This window comes from Oryctolagus cuniculus, chromosome 11 (genome assembly GCF_051225735.1).
Source record: "Oryctolagus cuniculus isolate XC-2025 breed Fujian yellow rabbit chromosome 11, ASM5122573v1, whole genome shotgun sequence".
Classification (NCBI taxonomy): domain Eukaryota; kingdom Metazoa; phylum Chordata; class Mammalia; order Lagomorpha; family Leporidae; genus Oryctolagus; species Oryctolagus cuniculus.
Window position 1 is genome coordinate 22,939,594 of NC_142877.1, and position 22,234 is coordinate 22,961,827.

General features: G+C 54.8%; 1 protein-coding gene across 1 annotated transcript in view; it reads right to left on the reverse strand.

The window, feature by feature from the left end:
• MMP24 (matrix metallopeptidase 24) overlaps nt 1–22,234 on the reverse strand; it is a 61,859-nt gene that overhangs the window by 5,220 nt on the left and 34,405 nt on the right. Inside the window, exons 5-10 of the mRNA XM_051846145.3 lie at nt 17,198–17,314; nt 15,449–15,753; nt 7,536–7,697; nt 4,276–4,490; nt 2,543–2,681; nt 1,049–1,315 (exon numbers count right to left, since the gene is read on the reverse strand). Of these exons, the coding sequence (XP_051702105.2) occupies nt 1,049–1,315; nt 2,543–2,681; nt 4,276–4,490; nt 7,536–7,697; nt 15,449–15,753; nt 17,198–17,314 (1,205 nt within the window). The remainder of the gene's footprint in view (nt 1–1,048; nt 1,316–2,542; nt 2,682–4,275; nt 4,491–7,535; nt 7,698–15,448; nt 15,754–17,197; nt 17,315–22,234) is intronic.

A 22,234-nucleotide genomic window follows, 5' to 3' on the forward strand; every position in this document is an offset into this window, starting at 1 on the left:
ATACAGGTAGACAGGAGGCAGTTGTGTGTGAATACAGGTAGACAGGAGGTGGTTGTGTGTGAATACAGTAGACAGGAAGCAGTTGTGTGTGAATACAGGTAGACAGGAGGTGGTTGTGTGTGAATACAGGTAGACAGGAAGCAGTCATGTGTGAATACAGGTAGACAGGAGGCAGTCGTGTGTGAATACAGGTAGACAGGAGACAGTTGTGTGTGAATATAGGTAGACCGGAAGCAGTCGTGTGTGAATACAGGTAGACAGGAGGCAGTTGTGTGTGAATACAGGTAGACAGGAGGCGGTTGTGTGTGAATACAGTAGACAGGAAGCAGTTGTGTGTGAATACAGGTAGACAGGAGGCAGTTGTGTGTGAATACAGGTAGACAGGAGGCAGTTGTATGCGAATACAGGTAGATAGGAGGCGGTTGTGTGTGAATATAGGTAGACCGGAAGCAGTCGTGTGTGAATACAGGTAGACAGGAGGCAGTTGTGTGTGAATACAGTAGACAGGAAGCAGTTGTGTGAATACAGGTAGACAGGAGGCAGTTGTGTGTGAATACAGGTAGACAGGAGGTAGTCGTGTGTGAATACAGGTAGACAGGAGGCGGTTGTGTGTGAATACAGGTAGACAGGAAGCAGTCATGTGTGAATACAGGTAGACAGGAGGCAGTCGTGTGTGAATACAGGTAGACAGGAGACAGTTGTGTGTGAATACAGGTAGACAGGAGGTGGTTGTGTGTGAATACAGGTAGACCGGAAGCAGTCGTGTGTGAATACAGGTAGACAGGAGGTGGTTGTATGTGAGTACAGGTAGACAGGAGGCAGTCGTGTGTGAATACAGGTAGACAGGAAGCAGTCGTGTGAATACAGGTAGACAGGAGGCAGTCGTGTGTGAATACAGGTAGACAGGAGGTGGTTGTTTCCTCCACATGGTTCTCGAGCCTGGTTACCCTGAATGTATGCCATGGGCCCTGGGAGAAAGAACCACTTAAGATCAGCCCCGCCCCCGCCCTGCCTCAGCCCAGCCCAGCCCAGCCCAGCTCTTACGTACATCCTTCTTTGCTGATGAAGGCCCCTTGGGGAGCCTGCGGGATGCCCTTCCACACAGTGATAGGCTTCGGGTAGCCAGGGTCTGTGGCCCGCCGCTCCTCGCTGTAGCGCCAGTACCGCTCGCCTTTGAAAAAGTAGGTCTTGCCCACGGGTTCCCAGCGCAGAGCTGTGTCAATGCCTTCACGGGGCAGGCAGCTGCCCAGCTCCCCCAGGCTGTGTGGGTACCCGGGCTCCACTGTCACCTCCTTAAACACCCAGTACTTGTCACCTGTGGTCAGGAAGAGCCCAGGTTCAGTGTTCCCCGTGGCCGGTGTCAGAGAGCACAGAGGCTGACCCCTCGGCCCAGGGCCCAGGCAGAGCTTGGAGGCAAACAGCCAGGAGCTGGTGCCCCTGGCTCTGCTCCTCCCTGCCTGTGATCTCAGCCACTCCAGTGACTACACACACAAGATTACTCTCCACCTGGCCCCATGACACCCAGCTCTGAGGCTACAGCACACAGCCCTTTCCTGCTGGACCCGAGCACCCGCCCAGTGACCCTGAGCTCCCGCAGCCCCCAGGCAGCTCCAAGTCGGCTTCCCAGAGTTCTCCACTGTACCACAGAGGAACCCCTCCTTTTCTGCCCGCTGGGTCTCCAACAGGAAACCCTGGCATCATCTCTGGCCCTCTCCCTCCTTCCCCTCTTGGTGCCCGGCCACTCAGGAGCATGTCTGAGTCTCTCTCAGCTGTCCCCTGCCCTCCAGCACGCTGCTCCTGCCTGGGTTGGGCCTCGTGGATGGCGCTCTGACTCCAGCACCCACCTCCAAGTTGGCCTCCCTGCCTCCGCCCTGCTGTGCGGCCACCTGCCCCGTGGCCTCTGCCGCCCGGAGCTTTGCGTGGGTTTCCAGCACTGGCTTACCAGCTCCAGGTCGCATTCTGGCCCAGTTCCCCCACAAACCTTTCCAGGCCACGTCTCAGTTCTTAGGGTGAGGCCTCCGTGGCGTCGGGTGACTGTCCACCCCTGCTCTACCCCTGCTGTGCGTCCCCCAGAGTACTCTCCTCAAGGCTCACCGCTGTATCTTGCCCGGCTTGGGCCTGGCCCGTGTCAAGAGGATCAATGAGAAGCGACCTAGCACAGTGCTGAGCAGGGTGGGCTCGTTAGCGCCCCCTGCCCTCGCTTCTTTGACCGCTCCAGCCTGTGTGACTTCCACCCTCTGCTCTTCAGCAACTGGCATGAAGAGTGGCCTGCAGTCGGCTGTCCTACCCTCTGCTTCATGTGGGTGAACCCTGTCCCCCCCTAACCTTTGCACATACAGATGCTCCACACTCACTTCCTGTCTCAGTCTCTGTATTGTACTTCACCAGCCTATAGGGACTGTCCCGTCGGTGATCAGTTAGGGCTAGAGGGACCCTTGCGGGGCATCCACCACCCAGCCCCCCCGTTCCAGTTTAGATGGGAAAAGGAGCTTCCAAGAAGGACAGGGAACTGTCCCAGGTCCCACAGCACAGGCTACCTTACCTTTGAAGAAGACAAATCTTCCATCAGCCCTTTCGTAGGCCGCATCGATGCGGGCAGGCAGGCCCTTCCAGAACTGCTCAATCTGCATGGGGTAGCCCTCCTGCACCCGGTTATTGCGCAGGCGCCAGAACCAGCGATCCTGGGGATTGTGGGAGTGGGGAGAGAAAGAGGCATGGCAGGCTGTGAGTCTCAACTCAGTGATCTTAGCCCTGGGGTTCAGACTCAACCCAGCACCTTCCCTGAGCCCAGCCTGGAGTCTGTCCACTACTCTTCTAATTTCCGGGGCCCTAGAGGAAGACAGGATGCTCCTGTAATTCTTCCTTTAAGCCTTCTGGTGGCTCTTGCTGCGAGACGACCATGAGACACGCAGCAGACAGGAGAGTGCTGGTACTTGGAGTGGCCACATGAGGGCAGCAGAGAGTCACTTAGGCTCTGTATAGCTGCAGATGGCTCTGACGCAGGATCAAATAAGAGATTACAGAAGTACCTAGAACAGTATGGGTCGCACAGCCCCTATTGAACAAATGGCAATAAATACCCAAGAGTCCAGTAAAAACTCTTCTCCCTGCTGCTGCCCTTGGCTGGTCAGCCGTCTGGGCAAGGTCTGTCATCTCCCAGCAGCTCAGTTTTCCTGTGTGTCAGTGGAGATGATGAAACCCAGACTTGCCTACACCCAGCTCAGTTGAGAGGATCAAAGGGAAGCGAGTGCAGGGAAGGAACATGACCTGTGAAGGGCAGGAAAATACTAATACCTTCCCTGGCGTTTCTCACGGCACTCTGTGTCTGGTTTTTGGAGCTTGTTTTGGCTTTCCCAACTAAGTTGACCTGAGGTGCACACAGTCGTCAGAGAGGCCAAATGATTTACCTAGAGCCCTTCAGGGAGAGCCAGGGCTGGGGCTGGCGCGTGTCGCCCGATTCTTGCTCGTGCTGGAGGCTCACGGGAAAGGCTTCCATGAGGGGAGCAGAGCAGCCACTCAGCCAGCCAGCGTGGTGCAGATGTGCCTGGTGGCCAGCAGGCAGTGGTCACTGCCAGGCCCTTTGGGGATGGCCTCAGCTTTGGAAAGCCTCTCCCAAGATCATGCCCTTCCCCATACCAGTGACCGACTGAGGCAAGCGGTCCCACGTGGGATGACTGATAGGCCATTCTGGCTGCAGAACTCCCTGTGGGGATGGCCAAGTCTCCATGCACTGTGGGGACTTCTCCCTGGGCGCCATCTTCACCTCCTTCCCACAGAACCCATCCTAAAGGTATTTTCCAAGCAGAATCCCGCATTTCAAACTGTGTGTCGCAGAGCCCGACACGGGCACACCATGGGGCTGCTGCCCCGGCAGTCCTGGATGTTCCATGGACAGCTTCCCCTCAGGCACCCCCCTCCCCAGCACCAACCCACCCCCAGCTGTTAGAGCAGAGACTCCCCCATGTTTCAGACGGAGAAATTGAGGCCCGGAGAAGAGAGGTGACTTGCTCAAGGTCACAGTCCCGAAGCCACTTTCAGCACCTTCCCCCGCGTTCACCCTGTGAAGGTGCGGGATCTTCATTCTCTCCCCTCTGCCTCCTGGACATGAGCTGATTCACTTGGCAGAGCCGAGAAGAGACCCTAAGTCGTGGCCGCTGGGCTGGCTCCCACCCGGGCCCCACAGTAGCCCCATCTTAGGGCGGGAGGTTTCCTGGCTCTGTGGCAGGGGAAAGAGCAGGGAGGACTGCCCGGCTGCTGCCAGTCCACGGGCCCTACCTTAAACACGAACATCTCGCCCCGGAAGAGGGCCACTGTGTTGAAGTTGCCATCGCAGATGTTGGGTTTGGTGCCTGGCGTGGACGGCCGGTCCCCCAGGGGGGGCCGAGGGGGCCTGGGTTGGCGCTCATGCTTCCTCTCGGATGGGGAGTGCATCCTGCGGACAGGGAGCGTGGGGAGGGGCCTCGTGGGCTCCAGAGGCTCGGCGGGAGGTCCTGGAGAGAGGGCTGCATCTTAGAGAGGGACCAGCCATCGCCCGTCTCCCCCGCCTTTGCCTCGTCATCACCCAGGCAGCTCCAAGTCAAAGCTGTCACCTGCCAGCCTCCTGTCCTGTCCCCTCTCCCCAATTTCACTCCCCCAATTATTGAGGAAGAAAAAAAAAAAGAAAATAGTCATTAGCTGGGACACCCATCTTTCCCATCTGGTATCATTCCAGTTACAGCAGCAAACACGCCCTTCCTTAGGATCACTGTCTCGGGCCCTATTACTCCGCTCCCCTACACACACCGGCCCCATAGTCTCACCCCCCTTCATTCTTCACCCACTTCAATACTACAGTTTCTGCCTCGTCACCCACTCACTCTGCTTGGCCACGATCACCAGAGACCCCCATGTTGCCAAGTCTAGGGCTCACTTGACTCAAGCTTGGTGAGCACAGAACTCAGCCTGGGATCTGCACAGCAGGCCGATGGTGACTCAGGACTTGGGGGGGGCGGGGCTCGGATTCCGCATTTCCTAGAGCTCTCCCGGAAAGCCAGGGTTGCTGGGCTGAGGCCCCCTCGCTGAGCGGCAAGATCAGAGAAGCACTTCCCTTGAAAGCCTGTCCTCTCTCCTGCGGCCCTGCGGCACTCTTGTTCCTTGCTGGGCCGTTCCCTGTCAGCCTCCTTTGCTGAAACTTCCCTGTCCGCTGTAAAGGCTGCAGTGTCCCTGGGCCTCTTCTTTCTCCGCACTTTTGTCCCTGAGCTGGCACTTCTCATCTCGGGCTGTACATTAGGATCAGCAGAGGAAGCTTCTGAAACTCTAGGCTCTTGGGGCTGGCGTGGCAGGTTGAGTTGCCACCTGTGATGCCAGCATACTACAACAGGCCCTGGTTCAAGTCCTGGCTGCTTCACTTTTTTGTTTGTTTGTTTGTTTGTTTTAGATTTATTGTATTTATTTAAAAGGCAGAGTTATATAGAGAGGGAAAGACAGAGGTCTTCCATCTGCTGGCTCACTACCTGCATAGCCACAATGGCTTGGCCTGGGTCAGGCTGAAACCAGGAGCCAAGAGCTTCTTTTGAGTCTCCCACATGGATGCAGGGCCCAAGCAGTTGGGCCGTCCTCCACTGCTTTCCCAGGTACATTAGCAGGGAACTGGACCAGAAAAGGAGCAGCTGGGACTTGAACTAGTGCCCATATGGGATGCCAGCACTGCAGGTGGTGGCTTCACCTGCTATGCCACAACACTGGTCCCTGCTGCACTTCTGATCCAGCTGCTGCCTTATGGCCTGGGAAAGTAGCAGAAGATGGCCCAAGTGGTTTGGCCCCTGCCACTCACGGACAGACCAAGAACCAAGCGCCTGGTTCCTGGCTCCTAGTTTCAGCCTGGCTCAGCTCTGGCTGTTGTGGCCATTTGGGGAGTGAACCAGTAGATGGGAGATCTCTCTGTAACTCTGTCATCTTTAAACAAATAAACAAAATCTCCAGATTCTCTAGGAGGCACCCGAAACCAACTGCAGGCAAATCCTTAGGGGGTGAGGGCTAGGTGTTTGCATTTGCCTTAGAATCCGTCAGCAGCCACGTTGAGGACCCCTACTTCAGGGGGGGCTCACACAAGTTCATGGCTTTGGGGACCCTCAGAGCTGTCCACCTTCCTGGTGATGACAGAGGTATTCTGTGTGTGCACGGCCCCATGGGGCAGCCCTGGCCACGTTCGTGTGTGGCTACGGAACACTCAGAGTGAGCAGTTTGTTCTTAGTGTGACTGAGGAACTGAAGATTTATTTTTAAAAAAGGTTGATTTATTTCTTTACTTGAAGGCAGAGTGAGAGATCTCCACATCTGCTGGTTCACCTCCCGGATGCGTGCGTCAGCCGGGAGCCTGGGGCCGTGCCTCCCACGTGATGGTAGGGACTCAGATACTTGGGCCATCATCTGCTTCCTCCGGGTGCACTGGCAGGAATCCTGATTGGAAGCAGGGTAGCCAGGACTTCAACCAGGCCCTCTGATATGGGATGTGGGCATCCCAGGCAGCGGCTTAACCTGCTGTGCCCCTTAATTGTGTCTTTTTTTTTTTTTTTTTTTTTGACAGGCAGAGTGGACAGTGAGAGAGAGAGAGACAGAGAGAAAGGTCTTCCTTTTGCTGTTGGTTCACCCTCCAATGGCCGCCACAGCTGGCGCGCTGCGGCCGGCGCACCGCACTGATCCAAAGGCAGGAGCCAGGTGCTTCTTCTGGTCTCCCATGGGGTGCAGGGCCCAAGTACTTGGGCCATCCTCCACTGCACTCCCTGGCCACAGCAGAGAGCTGGCCTGGAAGAGGGGCAACCGGGAAAGAATCTGGTGACCCGACCAGGATTAGAACCCGGTGTGCCGGCGCCGCTAGGTGGAGGATTAGCCTACTGAGCCGCGGCACTGGCCTAATTGTGTCTTAATTAACATTTAACTTTCAAATAGCCACGTGTGGTTAGTGATGACATGACTGATGACTGGTAAATCCTGTTGCCCATGATTGAAACCTCGGCATTGGCATTGACCTTTCTTTGACTCCTCTCACCCTCACGTCTGATTTGTCAGATCTTGTCCATTCTACTCTCAAAACAGCTTCCAGCTCCTGACCCACGTCCTTCACTTGTCCTCTGTCTTTCGCCTGTGGAGGCGGGGCCTGAGTTGTGTGGACAAGCCCGTCTCGACTGACCTGGGCAGAACTGGGACCTCACACACCAGCGCGACCTGACCTGCCGGAGGCACGCAGGCGGCCTTTCATTCAGAGAGCAGCCTAGCGTCTTACTTTTCACCTGTGTGAGATCAACGCTCTGGTTATAATGCTCATCACACTGAACCACTGTAGGACAGATGTGCGGATCTTGGCCAGGGGAGCGCCCATGAGAGCGCCTGGTCCCCCTGTGGCAGAGGAAGGGATTGCAGCACAGAGGGTGCGGAGAAGAGGGAGTGGGTGGGCCTCCCTGGGATGCCTCCCAGTCGCAGCCCAGACTCACGCCTAGGCTTCCCAAGTGTGCTGCTGGGGGACGCTTGTGAGCACAGCCCACCCCAGCCCCCACTCACCATAGATCTTCTGGATGCCCTGCAGGTCGTCCTGGGGCAGCTTGAAGTTGTGCGTCTCCATGTACTGGTAGAAGGGTGCCATGATGGCACTGGGGTCATTGGAGTGCTCCAGTCCCAGTGCGTGGCCCAGCTCATGTACAGCCACCAGGAAGAGGTCATTCCCTGTGGAGAAGGCCATGGGGAGGTGCTCAGGGCACCCAGTTAGGCATCAGGCTATCCACTTCTCCTGCAGACACAGCACATGCCTTGTGCCAGGCCCTGTGCTGGCCACTGGGGACAGGCAGGGACATCGGACACAGCCCCTGCTTTCCAGCTGCAGGGGGGGGTGTGGGGAGGGGAGCACACTGAGCAACTGTCCCAGTGCTTTCACCCAGGTCCATAAGGGCTGAGGGGGTTCTGCAGAGGGAGGGCCCATGTAGACCTTGAGGAAGATATTCAGGGACAGCTTTGCACAAGCGGAGCTCAAGTCTTGAAAGGTACCCAGGCAGTCGGGAGGGTGGGAGAGGAGGAGAGGTGGGGTGGCATTCTTGGCAGAGGCGATGCTAAACAAGGTCCAGGGACAAGCGGTTTCATTCCACTTGGCTCTGGAACAAAGCAGGGGGGAGGGCCGGGGGTGAGGTCAGCCAGGCTGGCAGGCGGGGCTCTGTAATGCCCTACAAAGGAATGTGGGTCAGCTTCTTGGCCGTGGGGAGTGAGGGCCATGGCAGGATGAGGTCACTCTGGCTTCAGTGGTCGGGGGATGGAGAGGGACAAGACCCAAGGCAAGAGGACCAGTGAGGTCAGTTTGGAAGCTAGTGCCAGGATCCAGGTGGGAGATGAAAAAGGTCTGAGCCCGGGTGGATGGAGGTGGTGGGGACAAACAAAGTCCTGGGAGCAGCCACGGGCACTCAGCTTCAGGACCCAGGGCAGGTGGGCTTCTGGGTGTGGTGCAGCTCTAAGTCGGCAAGACCTGGGTCCTGGAAGAACCAAACTGCTGGCCAAGATGAGGGTGGGAGTTCAAGTGCACGTGAAAACAGGTCCAGGTCCGACAGTGGCACACAGGATCTGGAGTGTGAACTGGGGGCAGCATGGCCCGTGGCTGGGAGCATGGGCTCCGGAATGGGAGGGACACCTTCATCTTCAGCTCTACCCTTACCCCACCTGCTTTATGAACTTGGCCAGGAGGTCAGTGTCCTCATTTGTAAAAAGGGGATGTTACACCTGACTCCTAAGTGTTGCATGAGAACTGAGTAAGACCACCTGCTCATACGTAAAGGTGGTGTGGCATTTGATGGTGGCTGTCATGTAAGACAGAAGTTTGGTTGTTGGAACAAGCCCCTTGACCGGAAAGGAAGCACAGGGCCAGTGGGGCTCCAGCAAGCAGCTCCCTTAAAGCCAGCTCCCCTGAGCTGCTTCTGTATTAGGCCTAGGGCAGGGAAGTCCTGAATTTGGAAAAGAAATCAAGGGGCAGGGAGTCGGGCAGAGCGTGGTGTCCACAGGCCTGACCCCTGTCTGCTTGATTACAGACCCCTGCTTGCTGCGACCCCTGGCACTCGCACACCCCCTTGAGCACTGCCTCTTATCTCCTGGTCTCAAGGTCCATCTCAGCCCATTTCTGCCACCTCTCAGTCCAAGGAGGCTTCCAGAACCCTAGGAGCTGCTCTGGAATCCTGCCCACCCTGGCCCCAGCCAGCATCACTGGCAAAGTTGCCTTACTGTAGTGCAGGGAGGGTCAGGTGGGGATGGGAATCATTTGGCCTCCCTGGCTGAGGCCTTAGGAAGGGACAAGAACCCCCTGGGGCGTACGCAGTGGGAAGTGCGTGCCTGCCTGTCTGCTGACATCACCAGTGTCTTCAGCGAAGCCACCTCTGAGCAACAGAAAGGGAGGAGGATGGGCAAGATCAGTGCAAGGTTGGCCAAAAGCCTGGGGCTGGCCTTCTGGTGGGGAAGGGCGTGCTGGCAGGAGGAGGCCAGGCCGCCCCCAGCTCCTCCCTCAGGTCCTGGTCCTCCTGGCAGCGGGAAGGTGTGAGCTCATCTCTGAGCTCCGTCCCAAACCGAGGCGGCTGCTAGAGCCAGCGGAAGGCAGCTCTGCTTCCTGGGGTCCGGCCCTGGCTCTGCTCCTGGCCTGTTCCTGGACCTGGGACAAGCTGTTCAGGGCCTCTGTCTCCTGAGCAGGCTCCTCCTCCTCAGGGGTCTCTGCAGGGCACCAGGAGCAGGGCTCGGAGCATCTGGGAGACTCAACCTCCATCCTCAGCCTGCGCCTGCTACCTCTGCCCGGCTCTGCAGGGAACAGGAGTGACCCCGGAGGCCAGGGGGCTGTGGACTGGTTCCAGAGGCCAGACGGAAGAGAAGAGCCGGGAGCCAGCATCCTACTGCACAGAAACCCAGGAGGGCTCCGGTGGGGAGACGGAGGGAGGGGCAGGTGCGGCGGGACTTCCCGAGCTTGTAAGGGAAAGCAGAGGTGTGAGGAGGCGAGGCCCGGCCTGCTCTGGGGAAGACCCCCTGCTTCCAGGGCAGGGCCTGTTAGCGCCTTCACTCCCCAAGAGGCAGCAGGGCGGGCAGGAGTGGGGTCTCTGGGAGCCAGATTGCCTGGCTTTGAACCCCAGCTCTGCCGTGTCTTGGCAGTATGACATGTGAACCCTCTTCCCCTGACAAACGAAGGGAATGCTAGTGCCTTCTTGGTGAGGATGGGGAAAGATGAACAAGGCGGGGCGTGTGACGCGCTCCCGGCAGGGCAGGGTTGTGCTGAGCTGGGCAAGGACTGGCCTCCCAGCTCAGCGTGCTCCCCCGAGGCCCTGGGCCTCTGGGCAAGGCCCCTGCCGTCCACTCAGCTGCCCTCCTGCGCCTTGTCACTTCCTTTCCTTTCCCTAGGCCTCCGTATTTGGCATTCACGTCTCAGTGACTCTCCCAACCCTCAAAAAGCACTTTGCTAATGCTGTCCCCTCTCCCTGGATCAACCTTAGGCTTTTTTTTTTTTTTTTTTTTTTTTTTTTGGACAGCAGAGTTAGAGAGACAGAGAGAAAGGTCTTCCTTTTCTGTTGGTTCACCCCCCAAATGGCTGCTACAGCCGGTGTACTGCGCTGATCCGAAGCCAGGAGCCAGCTGCTTCCTCCTGGTCTCCCATGCGGTGCAGGGCCCAAGCACTTGGGCCATCCTCCACTGCCTTCCCGGGCCACAGCAGAGAGCTGGACAGGAAGAGGAGCAACCAGGACAGAATCTGGCGCCCCAACCAGGACTAGAACCCAGTGTGCCGACACCTCAGGCGGAGGATTAGCCTAGTGAGCCGCGGCGCCGGCCAACCTCAGGCTGTTGAAGTTCAGCTCAATGCCCCTCTCTTTCAGGAAGCCTTCCTTGATTTCCTCAGTTGCCGGTGAAGGATTCCTCTTTGGCAGCCTCCTGGCAGTTTCTCGGGAACTGTTTGTAGGCACTGAAAACTTTGCACCCTGCGTTAAGGCCACTGGCGCACACTCTTCACCTGCCCCGAGACCGAGAGCTCTGTGCTTGGCTGGGTGAGGTGACAGAACCCCTGTGGGCCTGTTCCAAATGGCGGAGTCCTGGGCTCACAGCCGGCCCTGACACTTAGCAGCTATGCAACTTCCTCCTGTACAAGGGAGACTGCCGTTCCTGGCGGCTGCCTCCCAGGGTGGGGGACAGCAAGGTCAGAGGGGAGGTCACCTTGCCCTGGGCAGGAGCAGCACAGCTTGGGATCTGCTCACTGCTGGGGTTGACTCATTGCAAGGAAAGGAGCACGGAGCGAGCAGACGTAGCCTCTGAAGCCGGCATCCAGGCGTGCGGGGCTGGCCTGCTCCGTCCCACGCGCCAATAGGTGGGGAACCAGCACCTTCACCATCCAGTGTTTCCAGGGAGCCTTTTAAACACGCAGGCGGGACACTCTGACCAAGCAGGGTCGGGTCAGGACGGAGGAGATAACCCCACCCCCACCCCCGCCCTGTTCCCCAGGTGAATTGTATCCGGTCAGGTTAGCACAGCCTAAAACAGTGTTCAACGTTAACATCACTAGAAGGGAGACAAGCTGCATGCTCTGTGCTTCTGCAGGGGATGAAGAGGAAGTACCAGCACCACCCAGTTCACGTTCTCGCCGCACAACGTGACCCTGAGTGGGGGCAGGCTGTGGCTCTGTTGAGCGACACTCAGCGATGTCGGGGAGGTGAGGCTGTCCGGAGAGCAGCGGAACCCTGCCACGCCGAGCCACTGCACCCAGGACAAGTGACAAGTGACCCGGTTTCTTCCACAGACACCCGAGGGGACTGTTTCAAATTCTTGGGGCTTCAGGAGCCCGTCCGCCATGTGTGATGCGAGGATCTTGTCTGAATCCTGATTCAAGAACGCAGCTATGAAAGACGTTGCTGAGGTAATTTGGGAAAGCAGATGCAGAACTGGATATTAGATTTTAAGAAATTATTTTGTAGAGGTTGATAGTGATTTTGTGGTTATGTTAAAAGCTAAGTCTCTTATCTGTTAAAAGGCCTACACTGAGGAATTTACAGATGAAATGAAATTGTGCCTGGGATTTTCCTTAAAATATACCAGCTAAAAACAAAAACCAAAAAACTCAGCAGAGTGTCTGGGGTAGATGAGTCGGGACTCAGGAGTGACATGTGCTGACAACTGCTGAAGCAGGTGATGAGGGTCGGGGTGGGGGTCACAACATCACTGTCCCTACTTTCGTGAATTCGAAATTATTCATAATGAAAGTATAGAAAACAGCCGGCGCCGTGGCTCAATAGGCTAATCCTCCACCTGCGGCGCCGGCACACCGGGTTCTAGTCCCAGTCGGGGCGCCGGATTCTGTCCCGGTTGCCCCTCTTCCAGGCCAGCTCTCTGCTGTGGCCCGGGAGTGAAGTGGAGGATGGCCCAGGTGCTTGGGCCCTGCACCCCATGGGAGACCAGGAGAAGCACCTGGCTCCTGCCATCGGAACAGCGCGGTGCGCTGGCCGCGAAGGTCATTGGAGGGTGAACCAACGGCAAAGGAAGACCTTTCTCTCTCTCTCTCTCTCTCTCACTGTCCACTTTGCCTGTCAAAAAAAAAAAAAAAAAAAAAAAAAAAAAAAAAAAGAAAGAAAGTATAGAAAACAGAAGACAGCCAAAAATCAGAAAGTTCCCAGCAGACCCTGCTCACACCCTTGATAAGACTTAGTGGAAGTTACGTGAGATGATGCACAGGTGTGCCAGACACCTTTTCCCTCCCCTCTCTCTCCAAACCTCTCTTAAGAGAATCTACTGCCTCCCAGCTCCTCAGTCAGGGCTCTCCTGCTGTGGCTCTGAGCTGCATCTGGACAGTCCTTGCTTGGTTCTCCAGAGCAAAGTCCTGACTGCTGTCCAAAAAAGGCATTGGCCATTGTGGGATCTCACAGAGTCGCTGGCCATTCATCAGACATGGGCTGGGTGCTGGGTGCTGCCTACCCACAGGCCCCAGGTCCTTCTTGAGCAAGGGGTGAGTGTGGGATGAGCACACCCGCAGGGCCAGGTGGAAGGGGCAGGTGGAGGAACAGGGGTGTCTTCCCATCCTCCTCTGGACAGCAACCCTTTGAAAATCCATGTTTCTGTGTCAGGGCTGTGACTAAACTCTCATCAGCTAGCAGTGCCAGGCACAAAACAGGGCCTCAAAAATGTTAGTACTCATCTCCTCACACCTTATCAGCTAGCACAGTCATTCACCGACACTGATCCAAAGCCAAGAATGCGATCAAGAGCAGGTGTGCAGAAAGCCAGGCAACACATCCAGGACATGGGGGAGAGATACCAGGGCGAGGAAGCGCAGCTTCTTAGGAAAGAGGGCAGCGAGAACGTGAACATTTTTGTGACGTTGCCTAGGCTGAGCCTCGGCCAAACCTCCTGAGCCAGCCTTCGGCAGAGTAGGCTGAGAGCGGCCAATCCCTCATCCCTGCACTGACGGGACATGTCTTTTCAGAGGTGATCACTTTTTCTGGGCACCAAACTCAGCTTCTAAGAAACTAGCCCTGGAAGAGCTGCCGTCAGCCTGAAACATTGCCACGAACACAAAAAGATGCCCAGGGTTCTCCAAACTTGCTTGAGCGGGGGCTTGGGAGTTCATTGTTTATAACAAGAACCCCAGCCGGTTCCCACGATCAGGAAGGTTAGGGCTGTGGGACTGAAGTAGTTTTCTCAGGGTGATGGGACACTTGCATGAGAGCCACCGGGGGAATTTATCAAGCCAAGTACACGTTCCCAGGCCCTACCCCAACCCAGAGAAGAACAATGGCAAGAAGTTAGGGGCCTGGAGCCTGAATTTGTGTTCTTAAAAATTGCTTCTAGAGGCCTGCGCCACGGCTCACTAGGCTAATCTTCCGCCTGCGGAGCTGGCACCTGGGTTCTAGTCCAAGTTGGGGCGTCAGGTACTAGTCCCGGTTGCTCCTCTTCCAGTCCAGCTCTGTGCTGTGGCCCTGGAGTGCAGTGGAGGATGGCCCAAGTGCTTGGGCCCCTGCACCCGCATGGGAGACCAGGAGGAAGCACCTGGCTCCTGGCTTCGGATCGGCACAGCGCGCCGGCCGTGGCAGCCATTAGGGGTGTGAACCAACAGAAAAGGAAGACCTTTCTCTCTCTCTTTCTCTCTCTCACTGTCTAACTCTGCCTGTCAAAAAAAAACAAAAAAAAAATTGCTTCTAGCTCTTTCCAGTGTGCCCTGAGGCTTGAGAACCGTGCGTGGTGCTTCACGTGGTGGCTAAGAGCGTGGGTTCCAGAGTCACGATGCCCAGGTTCAAAGCCATATTTCACCATTCACCAATGGTGGCAACTGAGGCTGCTTCGTGTTTCTCCACACCTCAGTTTACCTATCTGTAAAATGAGGAGGGTAGTCATATATGCACCTAAGCTCTATAGGTACTGCATGCTAACCGATTGCGCTACTGGAGCTCCCTACCTAGACTCTAATGTGGTGAAAGCACTTGGCCTGGGCTTTGGAACATGAACACCCCATTAACTGTTATCTGCTGCAATCAAAAAATGACTCCTCTAGCCTTCTTCCCTCCAGGCATCCCTGCGTTTGTCTGCCTTGTGACAGGGTCACTTACTTAGGGACACATCTTGTCTCTTGACTTCCAGAGGGCACAAACCATGTCTTTTTTTTTTTTTTTATGTTTAGTCCCCTTGGTCCTTGCAGGACTTTGCTTCATGTTAGAGTTGGAAGGGACCTTAGAGAACGTGTAATTCAGCCCCTTATTTTACAGATGAGGCGGCAGAGGGTGAATCCTTCATCCCTACTCACATAACCAGGTAGTTAACTAGGATGTGGGCCCCAGTGCTACCGCCTACCAGCCATGTTATTTGAGCCCTGAACTCTGCATCTTCAAAAGGGGTACAGATGTATGTCTTTGGCCACTGTTTGCTCAGCAGGGACCTTGGAAGTAAATATCGGGGAGGAACTCCTTGGCAGCCTGAAGAATACTCCTACTGCATGGTGCTGACTCTGGCTCCATAAGTAGTCAGTGCCTTGTTGTGGCACAGGGCAAGCTACCCAGAATAATTTCAGGGCCTGTTTGACCTAAGGGAGAGAGTTGGTCGGTCCACCTGTAAGTGGTGTTTGGAGACCTGGTTACTCAAGCCAGAGTCTGCCACTTGCTGACCCCGCTTCTCAGCTCTGACGCCTTGTTACCTTCTTCTTCAGCCTTCAACACCTTACTTTGCCTTCTTGTTCATGGCCTAACCCCCTCTTGCCTCAGTCCAATTAGACCGTCTCCTGAGTAATCCACCCTATCTCTGGCCCTGAACCTGATGAGTCAAAAGTTGACACCATCAGAGACCTCAGCTCCCATCTTCTCAAGTTCTTAGTTCTTGGCTAGAAAGCTCTAGAATGCAGAAAACTCATCCATGGAGCCCTCTAAGCTCTTCCTCGGGGCTTCCTTCCCTGCAAACTGGGCAGCACAGGACTCCCCCTTGCCCTCTTGTGGCCTTACCATCATGGTTGGCATTTCCTAGCGTCCACGGCTCATCTGAGTCAAAGTGGGTATCTCCTCCGATTCCTGGGCCAGGGAAGTAGGCGTGGGCCAAGAATCCCCCTTCCCCATCAAATGGGGAGCTGTCACCATGGAAACCAGAAGCAAAGAAGATCATGATGTCTGCTTCCTTCCGGTCACTTTTGATCTCATGGTATGGCACCTCTTCAAAGGTCAGCGGGGTCACCTTCTGCCACACGTCAAAGGCCTGGCGAATAGCTTTCCGTGTGTCTAGCTCGCCCACCTTTGGGGTATAGTTGTGAATGCTGGCGAGAGAGGGGAGGGTCATTAGGGAGGAAGAGAGAGACTGAGGGGAGCTGAAAGGGATGTCAGAGACAACACAGCCCAGTGGGCTTCGCACTTTGAACCCCACAGTTTTGGCATCTGCCCTAGGGGTCGCTGAGCAGACAGAGCTCTGAATCCCACCCCTGCCCCCTTTGGAGTAACTTTGCTTGAATCCCTGTTTTATATCTGATTTCTGACAAAGTTTGGGTTGAATAAGGGATTGCACTCCAACTTGTAGAAAAAAACCAACTTGGTAGATAGCATTTTCTAAATTTTAAGTCTTTTCTCCCAACGTAGAAAATCTATGCACCTAGAAAAGTCATTGTTGAAATACTCAGAGTTTAACTGAAAAACCCCTTTAAAAGGATCTTTGGCACAAGCTACTGCTTGTCTACTGGAGGCTGGTATAGAGTGGAATCAGAACTAGCCTGTTGTCAACTTGGCTATTTAAGATCGCTCTGTCCGTACTGCACAGCTGTCCACAAAGGGCATCACTACTTATGAGAGCTCTACCCCATGAACACCGGGGGCACAGACCATTCTCCCCACTCAGTAAGTGAGGGAACCGAGGCCCCGAGGGGTTGGGTGATAGACATTAAGGTCAGAGTTGGGTTAGAACCCAGTTCTTTTTCATCTCGATTCCTTCTCTTCTTCTATTCAGTTCCTAACCCAGATTCTTCTTAAATTTCCCTCTCATCAGATTTCTGGAAAAAAACCAGCCTGGCAGCAGGAGGGCCCGGGGTTTAACTCTCGGGATCCCCGTCTGCATCTCCAAGGCCGTCCGAGCCTGCCCCACGCCTGGGCCTTGCCTCAGCCCCACCTGAATTCTGATGCAGGGTCTCCTGTGATGGCCCCACCAGTGCCACCCTCGGTCCCCTGGGGTGACTGGACTGATCTTGTTCCCCCCCGGCTTCCCCAGGTAGCCTAGGAATGGCGCTGTCAGTCAGGTGCCAATGCTTTTACGTTCCTCGGAGTGACTGGGACTCTGTGTTGGAAATCTTGGGAGAAGTCCATCAGGTCAATTTTGGGTGAGTGTGTGGGTGGGGATCCCGACTAGAGGAAGTGGGATTTGGCAAGCCGTGATTGGGAGAGTGAGTTCAGCCATTGTTCTTCATCACAGCTAAAAGGTACTAGACAATGCATATCCCACTTTCTAGAACTAAGAACTGTGGGCATCTCTAAACAGAACACAAATAACAAGGCCCCAAAGGACCAAATAAACCAGAAGGTGGAGTCGTAGCAGCCTGTGGAAGCCATAAGGAGCACAAAGGCACAGGTTCCGTGTACTTGGTCCTGAGGCCTACTTACCTGGCCCTTGCCCTAAGCCCCGGGCCCACCTATAGTAAGCATCTCTGAAACTCAGGCCAGGAAAAACAGAGCAAGTATGGAACCAAACCCAGGGAAGAAGAGAGGGAGTCGAGGCACCTGTAGGTGATGTGTTTTTGCCTCCACTTCTGTCCAGTCAGGGCATAGCGCTTGTTTCTCCGCCTACGGCTCAAGTGGGGGTGATCAGGAACGCCACATCGGGGTTTCTTCATCCACCTGGGCAGAGAGAGGACACACACATATACACACTGTGGTCACTGAGCACCCTAGAAAGGCGTCATGGAGCCCCCAGTGCAGAGTGCACCCTTAACCTAGATGCTGGGTTCTGACGGACCCCACAGGAGTTTGGATAACTGATTGGCTCACGGATTCATTCGCTCCCAGTCAGATATGAGCGACACTGTTGTGTAAGAGCCCAGGAGTCAGGAAACGGCGCTTGATAAGTTCTCGCTCCACCACTAATCTCAGGGCGCCAGGCAGGTGACTGAAGCAGTGCCAGCCCCAGTTTCCTCATCTGCGTCGCAGCAGTTAGGGTTCTTTCTGTTCTTAGGTTGCAGTGAATCTCAGAGGAGGGAGTGTACGTGAAAACCTCTGAAAATGCGATCCGATCACACCGCTCTCTGGTTTAAAAGCCCCCAATCTTCCTGAAACTCCTAGGATAAGGTTTCAGCTCCTCACCCTGGCCCACAAGGCCCTGTGTGGCCCAGCCCTTGCCTACCCGACCCACACTGTCCCCATCCCCCCTCACCTCTGCTCCCACCACAGGGACCTTCTTGCGGCTCCTGGAACGTGCCCAGCCCATTTCCACTCCAGGGACTTTGCTGTCCCTCCTTGCAGTGCTCTCCTTGGTTTGTCCCCTCACTTTATGTAGGTCTCTGCCCTCCAGTGAGGACTCCCCTGTCCACCCTATCTAAATAGCCTCCCCGGCCGCATGTCTGATGATCCTGCTTAATTTTTCTTCAGAGTTTCTAATACTTCCTGAAATTATGCATATGATTTCTTGTTTAGTCTTTGTCTCTTTCATCAGATCCCGAGCTCATGAGGATAGGAATCCTCCCTGGATGCCAGGGTGAGCACAGAGCCAGGCACAGGAGACTGACCAGGATTTGTTGACTGAGTAGCTGATTGAATGAATGAATCAGAATTCTCCAATAGTAGGATGGGTTAGCATAGAAGACCTCAAATCCACTTTCACTAAAAGTGTTCAAGAAGTGACTAAACAACACAGAGAGTTCTCTGCACTGCTTATTATGGTATATTGTGACTGGACGTCTACCAGCCTGTGGCCTCTAGTAAACTGTACATTCTTTAAGGCCAAGAACTGTGCCAGAATCATCACAGTGTCCCCAGATGCTAGAACCAAGTAAATCCTGGTAACTTATCAAGTAAAATCACATTACAGAACAGGAAGCCCGGGACATCACTGGGGGTTTTAAAAGAAACTTCCAGGCCGGCGCCGCGGCTCACTAGGCTAATCCTCCGCCTAGCGGCGCCGGCACACCGGGTTCTAGTCCCGGTCGGGGCGCCGGATTCTGTCCCGGTTGCTCCTCTTCCAGGCCAGCCCTCTGCTGTGGCCAGGGAGTGCAGTGGAGGATGGCCCAAGTGCTTGGGCCCTGCACCCCATGGGAGACCAGGAGAGGCACCTGGCTCCTGGCTCCTGCCATCGGATCAGCGCGGTGCGCCGGCCGCAGCGCGCTGGCCGCGGCGGCCATTGGAGGGTGAACCAACGGCAAAGGAAGACCTTTCTCTCTGTCTGTCTCTCTCACTGTCCACTCTGCCTGTCAAAAAAAAAAAAAAAAGAAACTTCCAGGGCAGGATATTTTAAAAAGAGCGTGGCCAGTTGTGACCTAGGCCGTCCTGCATTTTATGTCCCTGCGCTGCCTAATGACCAACCAACTAAACCATAACTTGGCATCACTGGGGAGGAAAGCAGTCTGACCTCATTTGCTGTTGTTAAAAGCAGTTGCCATTGGCAATAGAGAGAGGAGCAGAGACTATTGCAACCCAATAGTAGAACTGTCTTGAGGGAGTTAACCAGTTCTTACTCATCTTTGTATGTTTCACATTGCCTTGAGGGTGTGATACATTCCGAAATCATTGATAAAAGCCATTGTAAGAGCAAAGCCATGCATTGATGTAAATGTTTAGATTTCTCAGATGAGGGAAGAGATACATAGGTAAAATGAGCAATTTGCAAAACAGAAAACAGTGAGGCAGAACTGGCACTTGGTTGAATGAATAAATGAACCATTAATTAATGCAATCCAACACACAAAGGGTGGGGCTTTATTTTCTCTGTCCATGTCTAGCACAAGATTGAGCCAGAGGAACTGTTGATGGCATGGATGAATGAATGAATGAACTAATGAATGAGTGTGTTATGTTTCCCCAGGTGGGTGTTCACAAGCAGTGCTTTTTTTTTTTTTTTTTTTTACAGGCAGAGTGGATAGTGGGAGAAAGAGACAGAGAGAAAGGTCTTCCTTTTGCCGTTGGTTCACCCTCCAATGACCTTTGCGGCCGGCGCACCGCGCTGATCCGAAGCCAGGAGCCAGGTGTTTTTCCTGGTCTCCCATGGGGTGCAGGGCCCAAGTACTTGGGCCATCCTCCACTGCACTCCCGGGCCGCAGCAGAGAGCTGGCCTGGAAGAGGGGCAACCGGGACAGAATCCGGCGCCCCGACCGGGACTAGAACCCGGTGTGCCGGCGCCACAAGGCGGAGGATTAGCCTATTGAGCCACGGCGCCAGCCAAGCAGTGCTTTAAATTGCCGATCTTGCTTCTTTCCACCAAGGCCCCTGCTGTGACAAAGCAGAGGGCCCCTAGGGGAAGAGACAGGCCCAGAGAAAAGCAGCCATTGCCCAAGGTCATGGAGCTGGAGCTGAAACTCAGGTCTCTAAACCCCACCAAACCCCTGCCCCACTCAGGTCTTGGATTAAGTGGGTGCACCTTCCTCCTCCTGGTGCCTCCGAACACCCCTCCCTTGCCGTGTCCCAGAGGCAGGACTGCGAGTGGGGAATGCCATCCTCTCCCCTCAGACCATCCCCTCTGCCTCCTCCTTTCCCCATCCACCTGCCACTCTCTGAACCCTGTCCAACAGGCCTGGGGCTTTCTGGAACAGAGTAAAACCAAGGCCAGGTGGTGCCTCAGCAGACACCAGCGTTCCTGGCCCAGGATGTGCTGCCAGGAGGCCTGCGCAAGACCCTCAAAATAACCTCCACTTTGAAAGACGCTCAGGCTCTCTTTACCCAGCTCACTCCACAGGGCTGAGGCAGGCACGGTGCTCACGACATCCCAAGAGTAGCCAAATATATTATCTTGGAATCACACAATCTCATAATGAGAGAATCCTAAGAATACGAAATGTTTGGACAGAACTTTAGAATCATAAAACCCCAAACTAACCAGATTTTAAACTTTAGACACTCAGCATAATGGAATCTAGCATTGTTTTTTAATAAATGTTTTAATGTTTAAGAGATAGTTTTTTTTTCCAAAAAAATTTTACTTATTTGAAAGGCAGAATCAGAGAGAGAGAGAGAGAGAGAGACAGATCGGTCAGTCTTCCATCTGCTGTTTCATTTCCCAAATGGCAGCAACAGCCAGAGCTGGGCAGATCCAAAGCCAGGAGCCAGGAGCTTTTTCCATGTCTCCCACACAGGTGCAGGGGCCCAAGGATTTGAGCCATCTTCTATTGCTTTCACAGGCCCTAGCAGAGAGCTGGATTGGAACTGGAGCAGCCAGGACGTGAACTGGCACTCATATGGGATAGCAGCATTGCAGGTGGCGGCTACACCACAGCGCTGGCCCCGGAATCTAGCATTTGAGAGCTATAATCCAACATGCTTTGTATATGAACTTGCTGAGACCCACAGATGATTCTGTCTAGAAGTGACTTACTCAAGGCATGCACTGGTCCTAGACCCTCAACAGGGTACATTTCCTGTTCGTCCCCCACTCATTTCCAGTGTCCTTATCCAGCCCTGCCATCTCCTCCTGCCTGAGCTTAGGCTCCCTTGCCTCCTCCTTAGGAAACTCACTCCAGCTCTGGTCCACGCCTTCATGCCATGAATGGCTTTTTTTGAGCAGATTTAATAGCTTTTTTTTTTTCTGCTGCTGCTTCTTTTTTTTTTTTTTTTTTTTTTTTTTTTGACAGGCAGAGTGGACAGTGAGAGAGAGAGACAGAGAGAAAGGTCTTCCTTTTTGCCGTTGGTTCACCCTCCAATGGCTGCCGCAGCCGGCGCACTGCGACCAGCGCACCACGCTGATCTGATGGCAGGAGCCAGGTACTTCTCCTGGTCTCCCATGGGGTGCAGGGCCCAAGTACTTGGGCCATCCTCCACTGTACTCCCTGGCCATAGCAGAGAGCTGGCCTGGAAGAGGGACAACCGGGACAGAATCCGGCGCCCCGACTGGGACTAGAACCCGGTGTGCTGGCGCCGCAAGGCGGAGGATTAGCCTAGTGAGCCGCGGCACCAGCCTAGATTTAATAGCTTTTATAGCTATTTGAAAATCCTCTCTACTGGGGCTGGCGTTGTGACATAGTGGGTTAAGCTTCCACCTGCAACATCTGCAACCCATATGGGCACCAGTTGGAGCCCCAGCTGCTCCACTTCCCATCCAGCTCCTGGCCAATGTGCCAGTGGAAAGCAGTGGAAGATGGCCCAAGTACTTGTCCCCTGCACCCATGTGGGAGACCTGGATGAAACTCCTGGCTTTGGCCTGGCCCAGCCCTGGCTGTTGTGGCCATTTGTGGAGTGAACCATGGAAGATCCTCCCTCCCTCCCTCCCTCCCACCCTCCCTCCCTCTCCCCCTCCCCCCAACACTCTACCTTTAAAACAAATAAAATAAATCTTTAAAAAACCCTTTCTACTAACTGTTTTGAAACATTCAGCTAACTGTTGTCATCGTAGTTATCCCATGTGCCACAGAGCATCAGCGGTTATTCCTCTTCCTGTCCTCCATCTTAAACAGAGCCCACCATCCTTCTCCAGCTACGATCATTCCCACCTCCCTTGCAAGCTTCCCTCCCTGCCTTTCCCCTCCCCTCCTCCCACTGCCGGCTCACCATTCTGCTGAGATTAACACCCTCTTTGCTATTCACCCTGCCCCATATGGGGCTTCCCCCACTCCTCCAGCT